This window comes from Labeo rohita, unplaced genomic scaffold, assembly GCF_022985175.1.
Source record: "Labeo rohita strain BAU-BD-2019 unplaced genomic scaffold, IGBB_LRoh.1.0 scaffold_288, whole genome shotgun sequence".
Classification (NCBI taxonomy): domain Eukaryota; kingdom Metazoa; phylum Chordata; class Actinopteri; order Cypriniformes; family Cyprinidae; genus Labeo; species Labeo rohita.
The window spans coordinates 1-22,921 of NW_026129188.1; the positions used below are offsets into that span (position 1 = coordinate 1).

Sequence of the window (22,921 nt, forward strand, 5' to 3'; positions counted from 1 at the left end):
TTGTTCTTGTATTTGTCTTTCCATCTCTCTGAACATCTTACATGAGTAGTAACTCCCTCCGTTTGCTTTCACCATGTTGTCTATCTTCTGCAGTAGATCAGTCACCTGTGTTTGGTCTCCAGTCTCTTTATTATTGAACACATGGAATCTGTTTCCACATGATTCAATCAGCTGATTCAGAGCAGATCCAGGTTTTCCCAAACACTGTTCAATGGTTTTGTTCTTCAGATCATCTCCTCTGGTGAAGAGCACCATGGTGAACATTAATGATTTCTCTCCAAACGTCTCCTTGATGATCTCCACAGCTGTTGCCTCTTCTTTGGTGAATCTTTGTCCTAAATTGAGCACAATGATGAACACATGTGGTCCAGGCAGGATCATGGAGATGCAGTTGCTGATTTCTCTCTGTATTTCTTCATTAGTGAGTTCAGTATCAAACAGTCCTGGAGTGTCGATCACAGTAATGTGTCTGCTGTTGATTTCAGCTGTTTCTCTCTGACACTCTTTAGTAACAGACTCTTGAGATGTTTCTGCTGTAAACTTCTTTCTTCCTAAGATGGTGTTTCCAGTTGCACTTTTTCCGACTCCAGTTTTTCCCAGCAGCACAATCCTCAGATCATCTTCACTCTCTGTTGAACCTGTAAGAGAAGAAATGCATCAGTTTTACAGCTTAAAGTGTTTTTCTGTCAAAATCTGATTCTGTAACATAAAAGAGGTCTGCTATCTGCTTGTTTAGTATTTATTTAGTTTTGTATGCCTGGAAATGCGTTGTGAGGATGTAAAATTTACAAGCCACTCTACAATTCACACAGTTCAGAAACACAGTTCTGTTTTCTATCTTTTCATTACGCAGTTGCTCTCTGTCAAATTCACATTATCTGCACAGTTTAAAGTTAGCATTTTAGTGCAAATATTTTAAAGAAAACATGCAGTAAAACAAATGTGTTTCACTATGAGCTGCATGTTTAATATGGATCAGGAAACATGGCAGAAATTGTAATTTTTGAGCTGAATCATTTTGTAGCATATTTCACAGATTTTGTTTTTAAACACTATTGATTGAGATTGTAAAATTACAGTAAAACTTTAAGCTTCACTGCTCCAGAGCATCGTAGTAGTTCAGCTACTGGCCAAAATTATCAGATTATTGCAATAATACTGAACTTTAAATGTGAAAATTTGTTGGAAGAATATATATCATTTAACATTATTATCCATATTACAAAAAACAAGCACCGGTATGTACAGAGGACTGAGGACTTAATACAGCGATTGGCCTTTCTGGTCTACATTATACTGTTGCTGATCCTTTTTGTCCGCGGCTGTGGGATCAATCAGCTGATCTCAGGAGACACTGCAATATTGCCAACACAATCTGTTATACACAATGAATGGAGCCGATTCACCCTTTAAACTGCAATACTACGGGATGGAAGAGCAATACCGCCATGCGAGCAAACCAACACTGCAAGGGATAGACCTAAAGCTTCACGCTTTTACAGAAAGTTGCTCATGTACCTGTTCACTACACTTCTCCTTGCTGGCGATGTGCAACTGAACCCAGGACCCATCTCGGTGGAAGATCTATCCCCGGCAAGGACGCTCGTAACTCCAGGTAATGCCGATCAACAGAGACACTCACATGAAAACCCGGCAGTTACAAAACACTTCAACATCGGCCTTTTCCAAACTGTTCAGCATTCCAAAATCATTTGGGACCCATGCGCAAAGCCAAGGGGCCTCCTTGGAGGCCACCTTAACATTCGTAGCGTAAGAGGAAAATCGGAACAACTCGAAAAACTTCTTACTGATTCAAACTTGGATTTCCTCTGTCTATCTGAAACATGGCTATCTAAATCGTCACCTGTAGCCTCGTTTATAATGCCTGGCTACAAGGTTTTCAGAAAGGACAGAAACAAAGGAAAAGGCGGCGGGCTACTTATGTATGTGAGAGATAACATTAGATGCGAACAAATTGATTTAACATGTGTAAATGAACTTGAATGTGTTGGCATTACTATTACCCTTTCTCAGCAGATGTCATTTAATGTGATTGGCGTGTATAGACCACCGTCATATGATGTCACTTTTTATGAACATTTTAAGAACCTGCTTAAATTATTGGATATAAAGAAAGAATGTATAGTTCTGGGTGATTTTAATTTAAATTGGGCTGAAAAAGTAACTAGAAAAAAGCTAAAAACACTTACAGACAAGTTTGAACTGACTCAATTAATAGATGGACCCACACGAATAACAAACGTCTCAAAAACACAAATTGATCTCATCTTCAGTAACAAACCTGAGAGAATTATAAAATCTTTTAATCTTCTTACTGGTTTGTCAGATCATAATATGATTCTTGTTGCAAGGAAATTAACAAAAAAACGGATTGTTTATCAACAAGAGATAGTTAAAAACTCCTATGGAATAGGGAAACATGATATGAATGCATTCAAGGAAGAATTAGGTCAAACTGATTGGAGAGATGTTTTACTCACAGATGATATAGATGCCTCCTGTGAGTCCTTCATTGGTACAATAAACAGAATTAAAGAAAAATATACAAAAACCTTTAAAAATGGACGGCGTAAGGGCAACCTACCATGGTTTAATGACCACTTGTGGGACTTGATGAAAAAACGTGACTTTGCCCTGAAAGTAGCACTGAAGTCTAAATTAATTACTGACAGACAAATTTTTACAAATCTTCATAATAAAGTAGTCAATGAACTAAGGAAAGCAAAAGCAAAGTTTTTTATGGACATTATTAAACAGGGAAAAGGAAATAGTAAATTGATATGGAGCAATATAAATAAATTAACAAAGAAAGATAATAAGCAAAATCAGGGAAATGGACATGAGCTGAAAATGAATGGAATTTTAACTAATGATCCTAGTGAAATAGCTTCTGCATTTAATACTTATTTTATCATATCAGTTCAGAATTTATCTGACACTTTTGGTGCAAGAGTTAAAAATATAGTAAAACCAGATTATAATAAGACCGTTTTTAAGATAACTGAAGTTTCTGAAAATAAAATTTGTACGATATTAAGCACTTTAAAGTTTTCAAAGGCAAAAGATATATTCAAGTGGGATTCAACATTGCTAAAAAACAATATTCACTCCCTCAGCACCCCCATTACACACCTAGTTAATTTATCAATAAAGCAATCAATTTTTCCAACCGTATGGAAGAATGCAGTTGTAGTTCCCATTTTTAAGGCAGGGGAACCAACTGATGTAGCCAACTATAGGCCCATCAGCATTTTGCCGGTGGCATCAAAGATTGCAGAAAAAGTGGTAACTGAGCAGTTAACCGACTTTTTAAATTCTGAACAAATACTTCATCCAATGCAATTTGGTTTTAGGAAAAAATATTCGACTGAAATGGCTACCTGCTATTTTGTTGAAAAAATCAAATCAAAACTAGACAGTGGGAGTGCTGTAGGAGCTGTTTTTCTGGATCTAAAAAAAGCTTTTGATACTGTAAATCATAATGTTCTTTACTCTAAGTTGTCAAATTTTAAATTTTTCTAATGATGCTATGAAATGGATGGAGTCTTATCTCACTATGAGAAGACAATGCACCAGAGTTGGGAACAAAATGTCATCATTTAGAAACTGTTCTGTTGGTGTCCCCAAGGCTCAGTCTTAGGCCCTTTGTTATTTAGTTTATATGTTAACGACCTACCGCTAGTATGTCCTGAAGTTGACATCCAAATGTATGCAGATGACACGGTCATCCTGGCACATGGAAAAGACAGATATGAAGTGGCAACTAAATTAACAGCAGCAATGGCAAAAATTGCCACCTGGCTATCTCAGTCTTGCCTGGCACTTAACATCAGTAAAACTGCGTGTATGTATTTTTATATAAGGAAAAATGGAAATCAGCCAGATGTCACTGTAAATGGGGAAAAAATCCAGACTGTGTCACATTTTAAATATCTGGGACTTACTCTTGATTCACAGTTGTCTTTTAAGAAACATATAAAGCAGGTTTGCAATATTGTTAAATTTAATTTAAGAAATTTTAGGCACATTCGTAATCAGTTACCTCTAGATGCTGCTAAATTGTATATGCACTCAATGATTTTTTCACATTTTGCATATTGCATTACAAGTTGGTCACAAACCGGAAAAACAATACTTGCTCCACTACAAACGCTATATAAACAAACTCTCAAAGTATTAGACAAAAAGCCATCAGGGTATCACCACTGTAACATCATTCAAAAGCACAAACTTATGACTTTTCAAAATTTTATGTACTTCACCAATGTTTGCTTGGTGTACAGAATAATTAACAATCTGGCTGCACCTCCATTGGAGGAGTTCATATCATTACTTTCTGACAGTAGGAGAACAACCAGGGTGACCAGTAGAGGTCACTGTGTCGTACAGCACAGACGCACTGAGTTTGGCAGATCAGCCTTCTCTATCAGAGCCTCCAATTACTGGAATTCCATACCAAATGAGATCACAGACATTAGTTCATTTACTGGTTTTAAATATAAGATAAAATCATGGCTTATATCTACTCAATTATGTACCCATCAACCATAAATTTCAAAAACTGTTTATTGTCATATCTTAACATTGCATTGTTGCGTCTACTAAAATTTTATTTGTCTTGTTGTTGTGTTTTAATGTGTTTTCTACGAGTGTGAAATTTTGTTGTTGTTTGAAACGGCTTTTTGTGTGATGATGCTGGATAGTGAATCTTAGATAGGGTGTTCTTAAATATTTAACAGTATTTTGTATTAAATGTGTCATCTGATTTATTTATTAATATTTGACAGGGGTGGCATAACTGGATAATAATGTGTCTTATATATTTGTTAGTGCAGAGTTTACTCTCTATTTCAATATCACCAACATATAATAAGGGAAGAAAGGGAACATCTCATTAACATTTTATACCTGAGGGTATTGAATTAACAACAGTAAAGAACTGCTTTGAATAACAGGAAAATCTGTGTTTTAAAGTGAAAGAATTGTAATCTAACATATCACCACTCTCATCCATTACATCCATCACTGACCAAATATTTCTAATTACCCAGTTCTCATAAAACAGGGATTTGTTATTCCAGACAGGAGTATTGTGAGGTGTAAAATTGTGTGTGTGCCAATTTCCAACATAATAAGACTTGTTGGTGAATGCTGATAACTTCACAGGAAGTTTGGGTAAATCAAAGTCACATCTGAGAAGAAAGTGAATATCACCCAATTTACAAAACAAAGCTGAAGGCACTGACCGTGTTAACTGATGAACAACTTCCGGTTTCAGGTCCTCCGAACCAGATGTGATGAAACGAACGCAGCAGATTCACCGAATCTGAAAGAACAAACTGACGAAACCCTCAAAAGAGCTGATCTGTACTATGACTGAAATGTTATTTGATATATCGCCCATGTGTACATGTATGTTTATATTAATGCTGCATTATTTCATTTGTTTCAGCTGTATGTATTAGAAATCATTTTAAACTGTAATACACAAGATTTAGGATAATACAATTGTTAAACAATGCTAAACTGCTTACATTTACTATCACATGTGTATAAACACACTGAATTCATAAAAGCTGTTGGTTTTGAAGTGTTTTCATTTATGAATTACTGTTAGAAATATAACCAGAACTAATACAGCAGTAAATCTTATTCTGTTTAAAATCAGTGTAGTATTTCAACAAGAAGTGAATTCACTGACAAATCTGCAGCAGATTTCTCTGATTTACAGGATCATTTCTGAAACACTTTCTGAAAGTTTTTATTGTACATTTGGTGATTGTTTCTGTATTTTTACTGATGAATCCTCATAAAGATCAGGTGCTGAAACCTGAAACCTTCAACATCAACATCAACATCAACATCAACATCACTGCTGATACAGAAGACTTTAGTTTGAGATCCTCACTGCCTTTGTTCTTCCTGTTCACAAACACTTTAACACTTCTGCAGTGATTTCATTTACAGTTTCTGGTATTTGTAAGTAATTCATTTAATTAAAAGTATTTAAAGTCAAAATATCTGTTGTTTGATAGTTTTATAAGATATAAGTGCTAAATAAGAACCTGTATGTTCCTTGTTTTCTTTCACTTGTCTGTAGAACATGAAATATTTTTGAAGAAAGTTGGAAACCAATCAAAGACACTGAGACTTTTCTCAAAATATTTTAATACTTAAAACAGGCAAGTGAACTTTTCAAACAAAGTAGTTGTTTTTAACTGTATATGTAGCATTTTATTTACATTCAAATGTAAATGTGGTGAAAAAGACAAATGTATTTGACTATCTAGAGGAGACTGAAAGACACAAATGCTGTTAACTGGTGAAAATGTTTAGTTGGTCTGAACTGATGAAGGAGAGACTCCATCCACAGAACAAACACAATATACTGGATATCTGTACATTAACAACACACACACACATAACTAACCTAATATAAAATAAAATACAATAACAATGTGTATAAAATATGAGATAACAAATGTTTAAGTAACATGGAAATTTCACATTATAGACTTGTTTTATCATTTCTTTTCATACATTTAAGTGCTGCATTTATGATTAGAAACATTTGAATCATTATGGATGATTTTAATACAAATATTATTAAACTGAAGAGCCAGACAGACTCATCTGAGCTTCTTCCTCCTCTGTTCCAGCTTTAAATTAAACAAAATGATCACTTGAATACTAAAGCAACATTAATCATTCAATATCACATGTTTCTAACACACATGCTGCATTATTTGATTGTAAAGTCTGAGTCTCTTCACCTGTATGGATCACATTCACACATTTATCACACATTTCTTTCTCCTCATAGACACAGTAGTGAAGCTCTTCTGTGGATCCTCACCTGATGTTTACTGCTCCTCTCAAGACCACTTCAAATTATGATATACAGCATTTATCATCTTTTGGTGATTGAACTACAGGTATTTCTTGCAGTTGAACTCTATCAGGGACTTTTGGTGATGGATCTGTATCTACACTGTAAGGTGGAACAGAAGAGAAGATAATCAGAGTTCAGTGGAACAAACTACAAATTAGTTACTATATTTCAATCACAGTGTTTTTTTTTTTTTTTTTTTTTTGAGTAAAAACTTACATTAAAATCCTGTAATCAGATTAATTACTGACTCTACCTGATTTGAATACATATTTATAAAACAGTATTTGTGTTTTAAATATAATACATTTAGCACATGAATTCCAATCCGTGTCTCTATTGAGTCAAAATAAAGTGAAACACATACTAATGAGTTTACACCAAATATAATAAATGACATGGAACAAATACAAATGTGATTTTGCCTTAAAACAAAAATCTTTCAGTGAAATGTTCCACTAGTTAAAGCTGTTTGTCCTCTAGTTTAAACATGTTTGTATTGGTCTCAGTAAATAACTGAAATTATTGCACAGCTCCTGGAATACTCGATTCTGATTGGTCAGTCGTGACATTCTGAGGTGTGTTATTCCCTGATAACAACCGTTGTCATTAGCAACACAGAATAACACACAGTCATACGGGTATTTGAGTCCGGCGTTTCTTTTACTTCTCTCGTATCACACCACCGCGCTCTCACTCGATTCATTCAAACACAACTGCTATTAGCTTGTGTCTCAGTTACTGACTGTATTTACTGTCAAACCAAACCGGAGGAGATTCCTGTTAATAGTAGACTTGTGGATACATTGTTAGAAGTGTGTCTTGTTGTTAAAGTTGTTGTTAATTGATGAGAAGTGTTTAACTGAATCCAAATACCCTCATTCACTATTCCCTACATTAGACCACTAATACAGTTCAGTTGAAGGAGTGAATGAAAACAAGTGAGTGAATTCAGACACTGAGTCACTGGAAGGACTGACGCTTTTGCATAGTTTGTGCTGCTGTTTAATAATCATTTGAAACTGGCAGCTCCAGTATGAAAGGATTTATCTTGAACTCTGTCATGGAAATTATGTATAAACCTAATTAAACAATTTAATAATCAATTTACAATTAATTTATATCTGTATTGTATTACGCTGTACTCTGTGTGCAAGCATTTCTCTATCCATTGGGCATACATCAGTTGTACACTCGTTATTGCTGTGCATTGTGGGATTGAATGAGTGCACTCGATAATGTCCACTACGGTTTTGGACACCACCAAAAATGTCTGTCAACTCAAAAAGTGCCCTATTTAAGCGTATGGGGGTGATTTCTGACACAGGGTTTGTCTTTTTACAAGGTTTTTTTCTCAAATAACATTGTATGTCCTCATCTTTATTTATGCGGTGAAAAGATGTGTAATTAATGATACAACCCCAGATAGCACACGTACGTTCTGTTAAAGATCACTTCATCTGGAAAACATCTGCTGTGTACAAACAGTTTTATATAAATTCATACAGCGACTGTACATTATGTCTTCAATGTCCGTCTTGTCCGAACTTCCAGGTTCTCTGTTACGTATGGAAAAAATTGGGTGTGCAGATTTGCATAGCTGGCCACGCCCGTTAATCCGGGTATAAATAGGGCAGCGTGTGCATCTGCTCACTCGTTCTGATGTGAGAAGCCGAGCGTCTCAACTTACTCAGAGACAGTCCAGAGTTGTGGCATGGGAGACACAACGTCTCCGTTCCCTCCATCAGGGAACGAGGGTTACCATACGTAACCGAGACGTTCCCTATCTGTTGTACACTCCGAGTTGTGTCGAGTAGTGTACGACACTAGGGGTCCCCTGTCAAATCACGCCACAAGTCTGGCCAGCGTGTTAACATAAGTGCGACTCACCTCTTTGTGACCTTCCAACGTCCAAGAACTGACCTGTTACAGTCCTGCAGCCGGGCCTGCCTCAGTGGAGCGGCTGAGTGTCTTGGCGGACGTTGGGGAAGTGACTGTTTCCCGAGGGAAAGATGCACTACGGGGATCACAACCTGCCCAAAGGGGGGGTATAAGTGAAAAATCGTTAGGTATGGGATCCAGGATGGGCCACACGTAAGGGAGACAATCAAACCTAGGACCTTAGAGACCAACCTGATCTCAGGGGAAACACCGCACCACAATGAGCTATAGGTGGAAAATACACATATGGGGCCGCATAAGGAGCCACTACATATGGGGCACAACTCCAATCATGAATAAACAGGGTGTTCATAACTTATGTTGGAGTTAGCAGCGAGTTCCTCCGCAAAACTCTGCCACGTCTGGAAGTGCCAATGATGGAGGGAGGAGTCCAGGGTTTGCGTCAGGAAACCTACTGAAACTTAGAAGCGTAATCACCAATTAGGGGAAGCGCTTTAAGCGCTTTAGGGGAAGCTCTACACTGACCAGTGTGTTTAAGTCAAGTGCTTGCGTTCAAGACTCTAGCTGAAACTGGCTCCATGTGCAAATTGTAAAATCTGGCGAATGTATTTGGTGTAGCCCAATCTGCAGCTCGACAGATGTCTGTTAATGAGGCCCTATTTGCAAGAGCTGCCGAAGCAGCGATGCCCCTGGTTGAATGCGCTCTTATTCCTAATGGGCAGGGTAAGCCTCTGACCTCGTAGGCCATCCGGATTGCGTCCACTAACCAGTGGGAAATCCTTTGTTTGGAGACAGCCTTCCCCTTCTGCTGTCCTCCATAACAGACTAAGAGCTGTTCCGAACGTCTGAAGGGTTGAGTTCGTTCCAAGTAAATGCGCAGGGCACGGACTGGGCATAACAAGGTCAGGTTGGGGTCATCTTCCTGGTAAGAAATAGCTTGCAAGGTCACCACCTGATCTCTGAAGGGAGTGGTGGGGACCTTGGGCACATATCCAGGCCGGGGTCTCAAGACAACGTGAGAGTCTGCCGGTCCGAATTCTAGGCACGAATTGTTGACGGAGAGGGCTTTGAGATCTCCCACTCTTTTGACAGAAGTGAGCGCAGTCAGGAGAAGCCTCTGAACCTGTTTTAGGTGGACCATAGACCTGGGAAGAACTTTGTACTGATACACCCGTCCTTCGAAGGCAAACCGCAGGAACGGCCTGTGTCTTGGAAGAATCGAGACATGAAAGTACGCGTCCATCGCCACAAACCAATCCTGAGCCCTGATGCACGTGAAAAGGTGCTTGAGGGTTAGCATTTTGAATGGGCGCTTGAGTAGGGTCCGATTCAAAACCCTCAGGTCCAGGATTGGCCTGAGCCCACCACCCTTCTTGGGTACAATGAAGTAGGGGCTGTAAAACCCTTTCCTCATCTCGGCTGAGAGGACAGTTTCTATCGGACCCTTCGCAGAAGGACTGTGATCTCCGCACGAAGAACCGCGGTGTTGCTGCCTCGCACTGAGGTAGCTAGCACACCCCGGAACTTGGGTGGATGTCGTGCAAACTGGATAGCATAGCCGAGCCAGATGGTCCTGAGGAGCCAGCGGGAAGGGTTGGGGAGATTCAGCCAACCCGAAATATTCTCCGCTAGGGGTCTCAAAGGAGTTACACCCAATGCACCAGGGATGGGGGTCATGTGGCTGGGAAGGCAGTGCATGGCCGGAGGTGAAAAGCCCCGGGGTCCCACTGGCTGCCACACCCAGCGAGTTTGTGCCATGAGAGCTGACCAGAGGATTCCCCCGAGAAGGGAAATCGTCCGAAAGAGCTCGACGTTTCAGGACATGGGGGAACACAATGGGTGTGCAACCGCATGTCCTGGATGGAGGATACAGCACCCGACCATCGAGCAGAGGGTCGGAAGTGCTGTGCGTAATGCCCAGAGAAGGAAGAAATTGCTCTTTTATTGACCATGTGGTGGAGTTGAAGCCGAATCCAGCGCTCGTCCCCTCGTCGAGTGTGGATCCGGACAGGTCAGGCGATCCCTCCTCTCTGGGCGGCCCATCTCAGGACCGCTTCGAAGCCTGGTGAGGGTTCTTAGTGGCCTGAGGACGAGCTGACGGTGCCACCTTCCTACGGGAGCTGGACTGCAGGGCGGGTGCAGCTGCAGGACCGGCAGGTTACTGTGATCCGGCCGCCGGAGTGGCGAATTCAGTCATGACGTCAACCTCTGACGGCTCGCGCTCTCCCTCCGATGCAGCAGCATCCTCCCTTTCCCCAGCAGGAGCCCTGAATAACAGATCCAGCCCATACTGAGACGAGCTTTAAAAATCATCCGGACACTCCATCGGTAAGCACTCAGAACGAGCGGTTTGCGGGGACGCACCCGGCAAAACATCGCTTAATTCCTCTCGTTCATCCCCAGCGCACGCTGCTGGGGCGAGCCGCGGCTTCTTCGTAAAGAAACCGAGTCTCGAGCGAAGCATGCTTAATGGCATGTCCTCGCAAGCTTGACAACCACCATCAGCGAACGCTGCTTCAGCATGCCCACGCTCCAGGCACTGAAGACAGCGATCGTGCCAATCGTTAGGGGAGAGGTAGAATCCGCAACCAGAAGGGCACAAACGGAAAGGCATAATGAAACACACAAACCGTTTGTGCTAGCTCTTTTAGAGAAATTTGCTCTGTTTAGAGGAGAAGTTTCTCTTGAAGATCGCCGTCGACGCACCCAGGGGACTCTCACACACCCAGCCGTGCTAGAGAGAAGGGAGAGACCGCTGTCTGTGCCGTAGATCCAACGAAGAAGAGGTGAATGTTGCCGCTTCTCACGCAGAGACGCTGCATTCGGCTCCGAAAAACAGAACGAGTGAGCAGATGCACACACTGCCCTATTTATACCAGGATGAACGGGGCGTGGCCAGTTATGCAAATCTGCACACCCAATTTTTTATTGGCCTGTTTCTATACTGTCAGAGGTGTTTGGGCTCCCAAGAGCGACCACTACTCGACACAACTCTGAGTGTACGACAGATAGGGAACTGTTTTTTTCTTTGTGGAAGCTTTGCATTTAAAGAGCTAAACAATGTTTCAAATCAAATCAATAATTTGTCTCTAATCATTCACTTATGTGGCAAGAAACAATATAATAAGTGGGATAACGCACATCCAGTCGGTTGTTATCACAGAATAAACCCCTTCAGGATGATACAAGTCCTGATCAACCTGTCGGTTTATTCTGTGATAACAACTGGATGTCCTGGAGAGCTGGATGTACATTATACCCAGGGTGTGATTTGTGGAAAAAGCAGAGGGGGGGATGTTTTGAAACGCTTTCATTCATGAACAAATCCTTTTTAATTACTCAAATAAAGTGAAATTAACTGTATAGCTGTGCTCTACAGTGCTGTGATCATAAAATATAAATAGCGTTTTGGTCTTTTGTCTCGGCCGCGGAAGCATGGCAGCGGGTTTTGTCTTGAACACACTTCATTCCAAGAAATGTTTATTCAGCATTCTGGTTTTATTCGAAAGATAATTTACCAACATAATTATATTAAAGTTAGGAATACAAATTGTAACAAATGAAAAAGAAGGGATTCTACGAAAAAAAAAAAAAAAAAAAACATTGAAGTGCATTCAAGACAAAGCCTGCTGCCATGCTTCCGTGGCCGAGACAAAAGACCAAAACATCAAGCCAAAAAAATTATATCTGTCCCACTCCCGTACTGCCGTCCAATTTTATGATGCTTACAAGTTTCTTTCTTAATTAACAAGTTAAACTAAAGTAAACACAAACAAAAAAATATTTAAACACAAAATAAAAACACTTTCTTAAATGGCTACAACAAATATTTTTTGTTTATGCTTATTTGTCAGACTAAACACTCTGCTTTGATGACACACTTTTGTGTTTGTTTTTCTACTTTCCGGTGCAAGGATCATCAGGGAATGGAGACAACCCCTGCTCTATTTACTGAAATAAACAGTAGGCTGTTCAGTGTGGAGACGTTTATTCTGTTTCTACCATCGATGTATATGCATGGTGTATAAATATAATTCATTGCACTCAATTCTCGTCTACACTCGGCTGTTAAAATTGTTAGTGTTGACAGTAGTGAGCATGTTGTGCAGATTCTCTCTGATGACACCATGACATTTAAATTGGTGGAATTCCTTGAGGCGTTTGGGACTTGATGCGGCCTCAACAGCAAGAGTCTTGTGTATCGTGAAAAGTTGTCATCACTAAATAGGATGTGCTACTCTTTATAGGATGGACAATTTGACAGCGTTAGAGCATAATTCTGTCGTCATCCAGTCTATGCTCAGGTCAGAGAAACCAAAAATCGTTCACCTAATACTTCTGCCTTTATATGGTCTGTGTCACTTGGTTGAGACACTTTTACACCCTTAAACATGTGGAAACGTTCAAATTCGTCATTCATGCATTTTGCGTTCACACCATTGGCTTGTCTCATGGACCGCAGTGTACTCAGTGCAATGCCCACCTCAAAATCAGCACTGACCCCTGTGACATCTCTTATCTGAAGAAACAGGGATAAGGCCTGCAGGGTCTCCGGAGCATCTTTTATCAACAACATCCTCACCAAAAAAGCCACTGTGTCATTTTGACTTCAGTGCCTCTACACCAGGCCCTCTCCACGGCAGATCATGCTTGGTCTTCACTTTAGAAGAGTTTGACCAACGCTGGGTAGGTTTCCCAAAGAGCTGTCACAGACGTAAAGGGCAAGGACAGGCAGCACTAACTGAGCTGTGTAACAGGACTCCAGGGAAGCGTGTAAGATCCAGATGCAAGCTTTATTAAACACAGCGTAGTCAGACAGGCAGGGTCAACCTCCAAACAAACAGTAACATCCAGGGCAAGACAGAAGCAATATCCAAATAAACAGGCAGAAGGTCAAAATCCAAGTAAGCAGTGCAAAAGTAACAAATAAACAAGGCTATGAAACTAGGCAAAAACTATGGCAATGAACTAGACAGAACTATGGTAAAACAAAACAAGGCAAAACAATGACAAGAAACAAAACCGTGGCAAAAACAAGGCAATGAAATGGGAAAAATGCTTAGTAGAGTCCGCACAGGCAAAACAATACTTCGCGAGGGCTTGTTTGGTTAGGCCTCCTTATATGGCCACCAAACAGGAAGTAACCAATGAAGCAGCAGAGGGAGAGGTAACAGACAGTCCATGAGCAAGGGCTCCCTCTGCTGGTGTGGCGTTACAGAATCCCCCCCCTCTGGGAGCGACTCCTGGCACAGGAGTCCAAGAGGGTGGGGGAACAGTGAAGCACTGGAGGACCTGGGCCATGGAACAGTAGCAGACAGTGGAACCTTAGAGGACCTGGGCCGTGGAGCTGTGGCAGACAGTGGAACCTTGGAGGATCTGGGCCGTGGAACAGTAGCAGACCGTAAAAAACACTGGAAGGCCTGGGCCGTGGAGCAATGGCAGACAGTGGAACCTTGGAGCAGAAGTCCGCCATGTTTGATTTGGAGGAGCCTGGAGCCATGGTGGAGCAGGGAGAGCAGGCAGCCATGGTGGGGCGGGTAGAGCAGGCAAAGCAGGAAGCCATGGCGGGGCAGGCAGAGCAGGCAGACATGGCGAGGCAGGCAGAGCAGGCATAACAGGGAGAAATGGTGGGACAGACAGTGCAGGCAGAGCAGACAGGAGCAAAGATATCCACAGTGGAACAAATGACACCCATAGCAGAGAGTTCATAGAAGTTTTCCTTGGCCTTCTTGGCTTCCTTGGCTGTCACATGACAGGCAGTGGGTTCATGATAGGCCTCCTTGGCCGTGACATGGCAGGCAGAGAGTTCATGATTGGCCTCCTTGGCCATGACATGATGAGAAGAGAGTTCGTAGGAGGACGCCGCCTTCGTGGGAGGTTCTACAGCTTTTGCTGACACCTCTGGAGGTATTGGCGCAAATTCTGGGACAGATGAAGCCTCTGGAGCAGACTCGTGGACAGACGAGGCCTCTGGAGCAGACTTGTGGACAGACGAGGCCTCTGGAGCGCAGTGTGTGGCCCACACGCTCAAAATGGCATGTTTCAAGCCAAGATGGCGCCAGTGTCTATGGCATGCCGTCTGTCTCCGTGTTGTCTGCTCAGTTTGTTGTTTGCAATCGCTCTTTTTATTTGTATATGTTGTCGTGATGTCTCTGCCCTGCTCGTTTATGATGGTCAAACACTTTACAATATTAGAGCTTCTGAAGACACACTTGCTGAACGATATGATTTGGGAAATCAGACTACGAGCCTTCCTCCCTTCCTGGCAGATATACCGGCGTTTTTACGTCGATCACCTTGCGTTATTCCTCGTAAGAAGCATTGGAGACGACGGGGGGAAGCGTGGAGGTGTCCTGGTCAGATTCAAGGCATACCTGGCATCCACCATATCTGTAAGGTGCCCTCGCGATGGAAGCGGCGTTCCTGTTGCCCCCGCGTTCGCTGGAAATGAGAGGCTGTTGGCTTTGTCCTGTCTTCCCCAGCTCGACAGGGATCACTGAAGGCATGTCGATTGGGCCTTCTCCTCCTGTGCGGGTTCGGGTCTGCGGAGGGGTGGATTTTTCACACCTTCGCCCGCTGGGCCGTGCGGTGTCGTCGGCTAGTGATGATCGCACCCTCCGTTTGGGTCTGATTAATGCTAGATCGCTAGCGAACAAGACTTTTTTGCTGAATGATTTTTTCACTTCACGTGAGCTGGATTTTATGTTTTTGACAGAAACCTGGCTTCATGCTGGTGAGTTAATGTCTTTTTCTGAACTTCTCCCTCCCAGTTGTGATTTTCTTAGCTCCCCTCGGACCACCGGTAAAAGTGGAGGGCTGGCATCTGTATTTAAGTCTGTCTTTCACTGTCGGGAGATTGCGGTGGACGTTTACAATAGTTTTGAATTGCAGCTTTTTGAGACAAATTTTCCCGCAACTGTACTATGTGCAGTGGTATATCGTCCTCCAAAGTATAATAAGAATTTTATTCAGGACTTTGCAGACTTTGTGGCGGGGATTGCACTGAATTATGATCGCTTTTTAATTGTTGGTGATTTTAATATACATGTGTGCTGTGAATCCAAATCTCTGGCTAAGGACTTTCTCAGTCTTATTGAATCGTTTAATCTCATGCAGTCTGTTACTGGTCCGACCCATGAGAAAGGACATACTTTGGACCTTGTGTTGTTGTATGGTCTATGTATTACTGTTAGTGAAATACATGACACGTGTATTTCTGATCACCTGCCTGTTTTATTTACTGCAGTTGTTCCCAATTTGGGGATTTCTACCTGTGCTTCTGCACGCAGTGTGAGGGCAAGTAACCCTCTTACTGCTTCTCAGTTTTCTAGTGCTTTTAAAAACTCTTTGTTGTATAACTGTGATGGTTGTGATCTCAGTGTTGAAGAGTTTACTGTCCTGTTTGACTCTACTTGTACCGAGATATTGGACTCTGTTGCTCTGCTGAAGAAAAAAAGTCAGAAAGTTCAATCAGAACCATGGTTGAATGAGACTACCCACTCTCTCAGACGTGCCAGTAGAGTCGCCGAGAGAAAGTGGAAAAAGGATAAACTGGAAATCTCATTCGAAATGATGGAAGAGGCATTACGTAAATATCAAAGAGCAGTTAAAACTGCTAAAACCAAATTTTTCTCAGATCTTGTAGCCAATAACAGCCAGCGGCCTCAGGTTCTTTTTAATGTTTTTAATTCTCTTGTTAACCCTCGTGATTCTGATTGTATTGTGCCATCTGTAATATTATGTGAAAACTTTCTGAAATACTTTGTGGACAAAATTGCTGGTTTTAATTTTTCACCCATCATGGTTATCAGTGATTCCTCTGATTTTTCTTTTTGCCCAGCTGTCTTCCAGCAGTTTGAGTCGGTTACACTTTCTTGTCTTTCTGACATAGTTAAGCAGCTACGTCCTGCATACTGCCCCCTTGACAGTATTCCTGCACATTTAGTTAAAGATGTTTTTGACACTGTTGGGCCAAGCATTGTATCTTTGGTGAATACATCTCTCAGCTCAGGGTGTGTACCAGCTGTTTTCAAACATGCCATTGTGCAACCACTTCTAAAAAAGAAAAACTTGGATTCATCAATTTTGTCTAATTTTAGACCTATATCTAAACTCCCCTTTCTTTCGAAAGTTTTGGAGAGAGTTGTTTTCAACCAACTTAAATCATTTTTAGATGAATTTAGTATTTTTGAAAAATTTCAGTCTGGTTTTAAGCCCCGACACAGTACGGAAACTGCTCTTTTAAGAGTTTTTAATGATCTTCTTCTAGCTGTGGACTCTGGTATTTCTGCTGTTTTAGTCCTTTTGGATTTGACTGCGGCCTTCGATACGGTCAACCACTCGATCCTTTTATCTAGACTTGAACAGTGTGTTGGCATTAAAGGCATAGCTCTCAAATGGTTTCAGTCGTATTTGACAGATAGAAGTTTTTCTGTTCACCTTTTCGAATTCTCCTCATCTGCTGCCCCTCTCTCTTGTGGTGTCCCCCAAGGGTCAATATTGGGTCCTATGTTGTTTTCTTTGTATTTGTTGCCCTTGGGGTATATTTTTAGAAAACACAATATCTCCTTCCATTGTTATGCGGATGATGTACAAATTTATTTGCCTGTTAAAACAAATGACAAAGCTTCTTTTCTGTCATTATTTAATTGTTTAAGTGATTTAAAAATATGGCTGGATCAGAATTTTCTTTGTCTTAATGAGAATAAGACTGAGATCGTTGCGTTTGGTCGTCCTGGGGATTTAAGTGGTTGTGTAGATGGACTTGGTAATTTAGGTTGGTATGTTCGTCCTTTTATCAGGGATCTGCTTAAAAAACAGATTAGTTCTGTTGTAAAAGCCAGTTTCTATCAACTGAGACTGCTTGTTAAAGTCAAACCTTACCTGCCAAGTAAGGAATTCGAAAGTGTAATTCATGCTTTTATAACGACTAGACTAGACTACTGTAACTCTTTATATGTTGGTTTGGATGTGTCATGTCTTAAACGTTTACAGTTAGTCCAGAATGCAGCAGCTCGTCTTCTAACTGGGACTAAAAAGTATGAGCACATTACCCCAGTCTTAGCTTCACTTCACTGGCTTCCTGTCCGCTTCAGGATTGATTTCAAGGTTTTATTGTTTGTTTATAAGATTTTAAATGGGTTGGCACCTGCTTATTTATCAGAGCTTTTACATGTTCATACTCCTGCTAGAGCACTGAGGTCATCCAATCAGGTGCTCCTTGATGTTCCAAGAGCAAGGTTAAAAAATAAAGGTGACCGAGCTTTTTCAGTGGTGGCACCAAATTTGTGGAATAGTTTACCTGTACACATAAGAACTGCTCAGACTGTTAGAACTTTTAAGTCGTTGCTTAAGACCCATCTGTATTCTTTAGCTTTTATTTCGAGTTGAGTTGAGACATCGTGACTTTTTATAATTGTATTTGGCTAGTTTATGTTTGAGTGCCAGACAGAGGCCAGATGTGTGAGTGCCAGAGCAAAGTCAATGCCAGACATTGACTTTGCTCATGAAGGTCAGCTGTGGCTTGACTTGATTCGGCAACAACTGCAGTAACTTGACTTGGCTCATGAAGATCTGCTGTAACTTGGCTTGGCTCATGAAGATCGACTGTGGCTTTGCTTGGCTCGGGGACAACAGCAGCAACTTGACTTGGCTCAGGAACAACAGCTGTAACGTGACTTGACTCAGGAACAACAGCTGTATCGTGGCTTGACTCAGGAACAACAGCTGTATCGTGGCTTGACTCAGGAACTACAGCTGTTACTTGGCTTGACTCATGGAGAACAGCTGTGACTTGACGTGGCTCAGGATACACAGCTGTAACTTGACTTGGCACTGAGAATGCAGCCCTTACTTGACTTGACACTGGAGGATCAGGCATCACTTGATTAGCTTTGGGTGCTACAGACATGGCGAGAGGTGGGATTGAAATGAGATGATTTTGGATTGAGCCCTTTTAGCAAGGGCTCCCTCTGCTGGTGTGGCGTTACAAGCTGTCATTGTTTCTCCAGTAAACATGAGCATATTACGACAAGCCTTGTCAGAATGAAGCATGTTTTCCAGGTTTACACCATTGAGTTGTTGCAGTTCTATCAGCCGTAGCTGGATTTTAAATGAGAGGTTGTTTTGGCGGATCATATAGACAATGGCATTGCCGTTCACATGCAAGTCGCTTTGTTCTCATCTCTTGTTTACTCTGCAAAATTTCTATGCATTTCAAATGGGACTGACACTTTGCATGTTTACTTATTTTGTCATTTAATTTTTTTGCAGACTTTGCGGGGTGTAAATTTTGTTCAGGGATAAAAATAATTCAGCAGAGGTAGAGATATTTAGACTAGAGGTGGAGGGAATTCACACCCTGATTAAACCTTACATAAGTAATGTGACGTGTTGCTTGTCAAAGTAAAAACACAAGAGACAGAGACATTGATCATGTGATGCTGGACGGCTGTGAGCTGAAGCTGGAATCTGCACTGATTTTACCAGCGTTTTCCTACAATCTGACCAAATCTATTTCAAACTGTAATGATTCACTATTACTGATGTCATTAATAAAGCAGGTGTTGTTGTATAAAGCTCTGACAGTGTGCTTTTGTTCTCTTTCCTCCTTTGTGTTCAACATTTTTTTCAACTTTACATTTCATTCTGACACAAACCCTTTGAAATAAAGCTTGATGATAATTTGATAAACTTTTTTCACAAATATTTGAAAGTATATATTTGTTCACATATTAGAGGTAAATGAATCTCTTTAATATCAGAAAGTGAAGTTTACTCACCTCAGTTTACAGTTTGAGTCTCGTAGCACATCAATGAGCTGCTGCTTTGAGTCTCCAATCATATTGTTTCTCAGATCAAGCTCTTTTAGAAACTGCAGTGCTTTTGTGTTTGTCAAAGACTGAGTTAAAGAAGAAACATCTGTAATTCCACAGGAATGAAGACTAGAAAGAGACAAACAGAGGAAGATCATCTTACAAACAAATCATTAAGGAGAAGAATTTTTCACAAATATAATGTACTCAGATATCATGTGATGTGTGAGTATTATAAGATTCTGAGTATGTTTTGGTTTAAACTGTTGAAGTGATTTTAATCATTTTGATTCTTCTATGTGAATGTTCAAAAAAGTGTTACTTTAGCTCATTTCAATTAAAATGAACAAGAGCCAAAAATAATTTTTGAGTGTAAAGTCACAAATACACACAAAAAACTTAAAATAAACTGAACAGTAAACTAATAACACTGTCACTGCTGTACAGTATAATGATACTAACACTAGTTTCTCCAGCTTGAATTGTGTGTTCATCAGTAGATCACTGAGGTTTTTCACTCCAGAGTCTCCTAGTTTATTCCAGCTCAGGTTCAGTTCTCTCAGGTGTGATGGGTTTGATTTCAGAGCTGAAGTCAGGATGAGACACTGTTTCTCTGTAATACTGCATAAACACAGACTGAAGACAGAAAGAGAAAAGACAATGAATCAGACATGTTGTTCATGTGGGAGTTTAATTAATCATGAGTAACACCATACAGTGCAATAAATAAAATGTTGCTAAAACCTGAAAACAATATAAGTAAATAAATAATCACACATCAACAAAGTAAAACAAAAAAGGATTTGAGGATACTAGTTACATTTTAACCCCCAAAAAATGTTTGTTATTTCTAATTTGTAATTAAGATACTGGATCAACTATAGAACCACTTTAAAATAACATTAAACATGTAAAAATGAAGTTTAAATGTATCTGTTCATAAATCAAATAGTTTATAAATTTGTAGTTTACAGACAAAAAAAAGAACATTTTGTGATTTTTTTTTTTCCTTATTGTGATGCATGTCTAAGCGAAACAGCTTTTTGAACAAGAAAAATTCATTTTGGATGAAAAGATGGATAATTGTTTGCTATTGCTGTGATCGCATGCAATTGACAGGATTTACCACCCTCACATCATCAGATGAGAGAAAAAAAATGCTTTTGTGAGGGAAAAGGATAATTATTTTCATTAAAGAAAACTGAAAATCTGAGCATTTTGACTAGAACCATAAAAATGGTATATCTGAGCATATCACACCAGTCCTCAGGTCCCTACACTGGCTTCCAGTTATATTTTGAATTGATTTTAAAGTACTTTTACTCATTTATTAATCACTCAATGGCCTAGGACCTAAATACATTGCCGATATGCTCACTGAATATAAACCTAACAGACCACTCAGATCATTAGGATCGAATCAGTTAGAAATACCAAGGGTTCACATAAAACAAGGGGAATCCGCTTTTAACTATTATGCTGCCCGCAGTTGGAATCAACTTCCAGAAGAGATCAAATGTGCTAAAACATTAGCTACTTTTAAATCTAGACTCAAAACTCATCTGTTTAGCTGTGCATTTACTGAATGAGCACTGTGCTTCGTCCGAAACTACTTGCACTATGTATAATCATTTTCTGTTTTTAACTGTCTTAAATTTATTTAAAATCAATTTTTAAATAATTTTAAGTGTTTAATTTTGTTGTTTTATTGTTGTGATTATTGTTTTTATGATTATTCTACAGCCTTTTTGTGAATTGTTGTCTTTATTACTGTTTTTATGATTATTCTACTTCCTTTTATGTAAAGCACTTTGAATTACCTTTGTGTATGAAATGTGCTATATAAATAAACTTGCCTTGCCTAAAGATCACAAGGGCTGCTATACGTAAGCCGTCCGCCATATAGAAATGTCTGTAAACACCTGACATCCATGTCTCGGTTTCAGGATGACTTTAGAGTCGCCTGGCCCGAACTCAAGACTGGAGGGACTCACAGAGATTGCCTGCAAATCTCCCATATGCTTGACTGACGCTAAAGCCAGCAGCAGAGAAGCTTTAAATGTCAGGGTCGAAGATCTGAACCCGGTAACGGGTCGAAAGGAGGGCCCTTCAGTGCCCTCAAGACTGTTGAGAGGTCCCAAGTAGGGATAGTGAGGGGACGAGGAGGGTTCAATCTCCTGGATCCCTTCAAGAATCGAACAACCAAGTTGTTCCTGCCTACTGACTGGCCTGCTATCGGGGCATGAGAAGCCGTTATAGCAGCCACATAGACCTTAAGGGTGGAAGGGGAGCGTTCCTTATCCAACAGCTCTTGTAGAAAAGACAATATCACCGATATGTCACAGGAGGCTGGGTCTTCGCCGCAGGTTGAGCACCAGGCGGAAAAGACAGACTTAAGAGCATAGAGGCGTCTTGCAGACAGAGCTCTAGCTTGAGAGATCGTGTTCAGAACACTCTCTGAGAGATTCATAGACTCCCGTCCAGACACCAGAGGTACAGGGCCCACAGCTTGGGCTGGGCGTGCCATATTGTCCTATTCGCCTGAGAGAGAAGGTCTCATCCCAGGGGAAAGGGCCAGGGGGCTGCTAGGAGCAGCTGGCACAGCTCTAAAAAAACAATTCTGGTTACTCTAGAGAGGGGCCACCAGAAGGAGCTTGTGTTTCTGTTCCCTGACTCGCTTGAGTACTTGAGGAATCAAGAATGTCGGGGGAAAGCATAAAGGAGGAGGTTGGGCCAATCGTGGGCCAACGCATCCCTGTCCTTCGAATAGTACACTGGGCAATGAGAGTTGTCTTCTGAGGCGAAGAGGTCGACCTCCGCCTTGCCAAAGACCTCCTAGATCTTCTGAACCGCCTGCAGATGAAGCGTCCACTCCCCAGAGGGGACGTTGCTTTGTGATAGCATATCCGCACCCTGGTTCAGTCTGCCTGGTACGTGTGTTGCCCTCAGTGAACACAGGTTGAGCTGAGCCCACTCCAGAAGGTCCTTCACTAGAGTGAAGAGGCGCTTGGAGGAAAGTCCCCCCTGGCGATTTATATAGGACACCACAGTCATGCTGTCCGAGCGGACCAGCACATGGTGTCCCTTCAGAACTGGCAAGAAGAAGTGAAGGGCTCGACACACTGCCAGCATATCTAGGAAGTTGATGTGAATCCCTGCTTCTGCTTTCGTCCAAAGGCCGAAAGCTGGTTTACCATCGCACAGAGCTCCCCAACCCATGTTGGAAGCGTCTGTTATGACCATCTTCCTCCTGCAGACCATACAGAGGGGCATGCCTCTCTCCATCCATTGCGAG

The 22,921-nt window shown here is 41.1% G+C and overlaps 2 protein-coding genes across 3 annotated transcripts in view; both read right to left on the reverse strand.

Annotated features, from left to right (window-relative positions):
* Positions 1 to 3: 3 nt before the first annotated feature.
* Positions 4 to 2,534, reverse strand: LOC127160097 (GTPase IMAP family member 9-like; the record flags this gene model as incomplete). Its single annotated transcript, XM_051102759.1, has 2 exons — positions 2,498 to 2,534; positions 4 to 638 (listed from the first exon to the last, which is right to left on the reverse strand). Coding segments are annotated over exons 1-2 (672 nt in total), but the record flags the coding sequence as incomplete, so codon positions are not given.
* Positions 2,535 to 6,582: 4,048 nt separating this feature from the next.
* LOC127160096 (ribonuclease inhibitor-like) overlaps positions 6,583 to 22,921 on the reverse strand; it is an 81,903-nt gene continuing 65,564 nt past the window's right edge. For both annotated transcript variants that reach the window (XM_051102758.1, XM_051102757.1), the window contains 3 exons: positions 20,089 to 20,262; positions 19,594 to 19,755; positions 6,583 to 7,012 (listed from right to left, as the gene is read on the reverse strand). In XM_051102758.1, coding sequence (XP_050958715.1) covers positions 6,913 to 7,012; positions 19,594 to 19,755; positions 20,089 to 20,262 — 436 coding nt within the window. In that variant the 3' untranslated portion in view covers positions 6,583 to 6,912. The remainder of the gene's footprint in view (positions 7,013 to 19,593; positions 19,756 to 20,088; positions 20,263 to 22,921) is intronic.